Genomic DNA, 2,233 nt, shown 5'->3' on the forward strand with positions numbered 1-2,233 from the left:
CGCCTAAAAAGGAGGCTATTTTAGGACAGTCAAAGATGCATCGTGCAAAATGAAGCTGTCTTTTGACAAAAAAAGGTCAGGTTTACAATAGTCCACGTGATGAAAAAAGTGTAACAGTATTTTAAATCTACGTGGTAAAAGGGAGTAATTTTAACCCATATCAAAGAACAAATGTATATCATGTAAGCCCTTGTCACACATTCGTTTACGAATATGGTCTCCCGAACATTGCCGAACTCACCGTATACGTAACCATGGTTAAGAGTAGGTCGCCGTAAGGCCATGTTGATTTGATTATATGGATGACATACTCTGGAAACCCTAAAACCGATGCGAGCGTGCGAATAAAAAAGTTTGGCCAAAAGAATAGTTTCTTTCAGTATGAATTCTACATGGTCGTGAAGGTAGGTATGGCGAGTAATCTACTCTTCAAATTCATTTCTTTTCATTTTCGTCTTTTTGGTTTGATTTTGGCATTCTACGATATTGGTATCGTTTTCCAATATTTTTTTTTCAACTTACGGTATATATGTGCTCATTTTGCAACTATTTTGTACGATTTACAGTATGGTTGAAAACGTTTCTTTTTTGAACGGCCAAAAATTCATGCGCGCGTGGATGGCATCCATATAATCAAATCAACATGGCCTAAAGTCGGCTGGTGTTCAGCGAAGTCAGCTAGTACGTATTAGCCTGCGCCAGCCAAATGTTTCAAATGTTAAGTCAGTCGGGGGGTGCTCATGGGTCAGATTTGACTCAAATTTAACTCAAATTCGCTTTGATTCGTATACAAAGGTAGGCGTGACCTAAATCTGGTCAGACCGCTCCCAAATGTCAGCCCAACGTGGTCAGCTAATGTTCGGAGGCAAGGCCAGGGGAAGGTCCTGGATGTGTGTGGCAGGAGCTTTACTCGTACCAGGCAAATGAACTATACCAAACTACTTTTAGAAAGTTTTTTGCCGGAGGCCGAAAGGCTTTGAAATAGCAATGCGCTTGGTGCTTGGTGGCTGGGGAAACCGAAGTGATGCAATACCTAACCGCACGTAACCGCTAATAAACGTGACGCAATGCTTTAACCGCATGTATCCGCTAATAAGCACGACCGCAAGGTTAAAAATGACGCAATGTCTACCGCACAACTGCACGTAACAGCTAATAATAAATCCACATTTGCCTCAATCACTAATTTTGCGGCCAGGCTCAATTCCCAGATAAACTGGACCGTTGTTGTAACGGTGGTACATTTAATGTATTTATAATGTGAGCCACTGTGGCTCGATGGACAGCTATAGTCGTCTTAGCTCCGGACGTAAATTTCTTTTGAACATCCGTTGCTTTGCTTTCAACATTCAAAGCTAATTATCAGGAATGTAAATAAGTTAAATTTTTACTCTTTTTGTATTTTTGCACTTCGTTGCTTCGTCAAGCATGTCTTGGCAAGCTAGCATTGATACAATTCAAGTCAGCAAGCTGACCAATCATTTGAGTCATTAATAGTGCACACCCATGCCACCCAACCAGCTTTTCGCATTTCGGCCTCCGGCCAGCTTTTTTTTAAAGCTTTTTTGTTTAGCCTGCATTTTATATTATGATTGTGACATCACCCATGTTTTTTTGGAGCGTTACTGCTAGCATTGCTGTGATGTCTAAATTGTCGGCAGTCGTTGTAAGTACCATGCGTTATATTACTACTCAGAATTTTATAATCTCAAATTTCCTGTTATCTTTTACAGGTGAAACAGCCACGACCATGGGTGTCTGCACTCTTTACATCGTACTGCTCCCTCTAGCGGTGACCTGGATATCTGCAGACCCTGAGGTCGCCTCTCACCAAATATCGTCCGTCGACAAACGTTGGGGGGTCAACAATTACCCTGAGGAGCAGAACAACTATCAGGGTTGGGCCAATCCCTTTTACCCTATCTGGTATGGCGGTGCCTTCGGAAAACGCCAGGTGGCGCCAGAGAAAAGATGGGGAAGTAGTGGTTGGGGAGGAGATAGTTGGATGTGGGGTGACTCTAGCTCGTACGGGTCGGACGTCGCTGCACACGGCGGGTTCTATGGCAGGGACGCCGACAAAAAGGCTGCAGACAAGACGATCCAGAAGAAGTGGGGTTTGCACGGGGACAGTGGCTGGGGAGAGTCGGATGTCGCAATGTATGGCGGAATTTTTGGACGGGACTTGAAGGACAAGACGATCCAGAAGAAATGGGGTTTGCACGACGACAGTGGC

The 2,233-nt window shown here is 43.8% G+C and overlaps 1 protein-coding gene across 1 annotated transcript in view; it reads left to right on the forward strand.

The window, feature by feature from the left end:
• LOC109468220 overlaps positions 1–2,233 on the forward strand; it is a 5,055-nt gene that overhangs the window by 779 nt on the left and 2,043 nt on the right. Inside the window, exon 2 of the mRNA XM_019766475.1 lies at positions 1,734–2,231. Coding sequence (XP_019622034.1) covers positions 1,751–2,231 — 481 coding nt within the window. The 5' untranslated portion in view covers positions 1,734–1,750. The remainder of the gene's footprint in view (positions 1–1,733; positions 2,232–2,233) is intronic.

The sequence above is a fragment of the Branchiostoma belcheri genome, unplaced genomic scaffold (genome assembly GCF_001625305.1).
Source record: "Branchiostoma belcheri isolate BF01 breed outbred unplaced genomic scaffold, Haploidv18h27 scaffold196, whole genome shotgun sequence".
Lineage (NCBI taxonomy): Eukaryota > Metazoa > Chordata > Leptocardii > Amphioxiformes > Branchiostomatidae > Branchiostoma > Branchiostoma belcheri.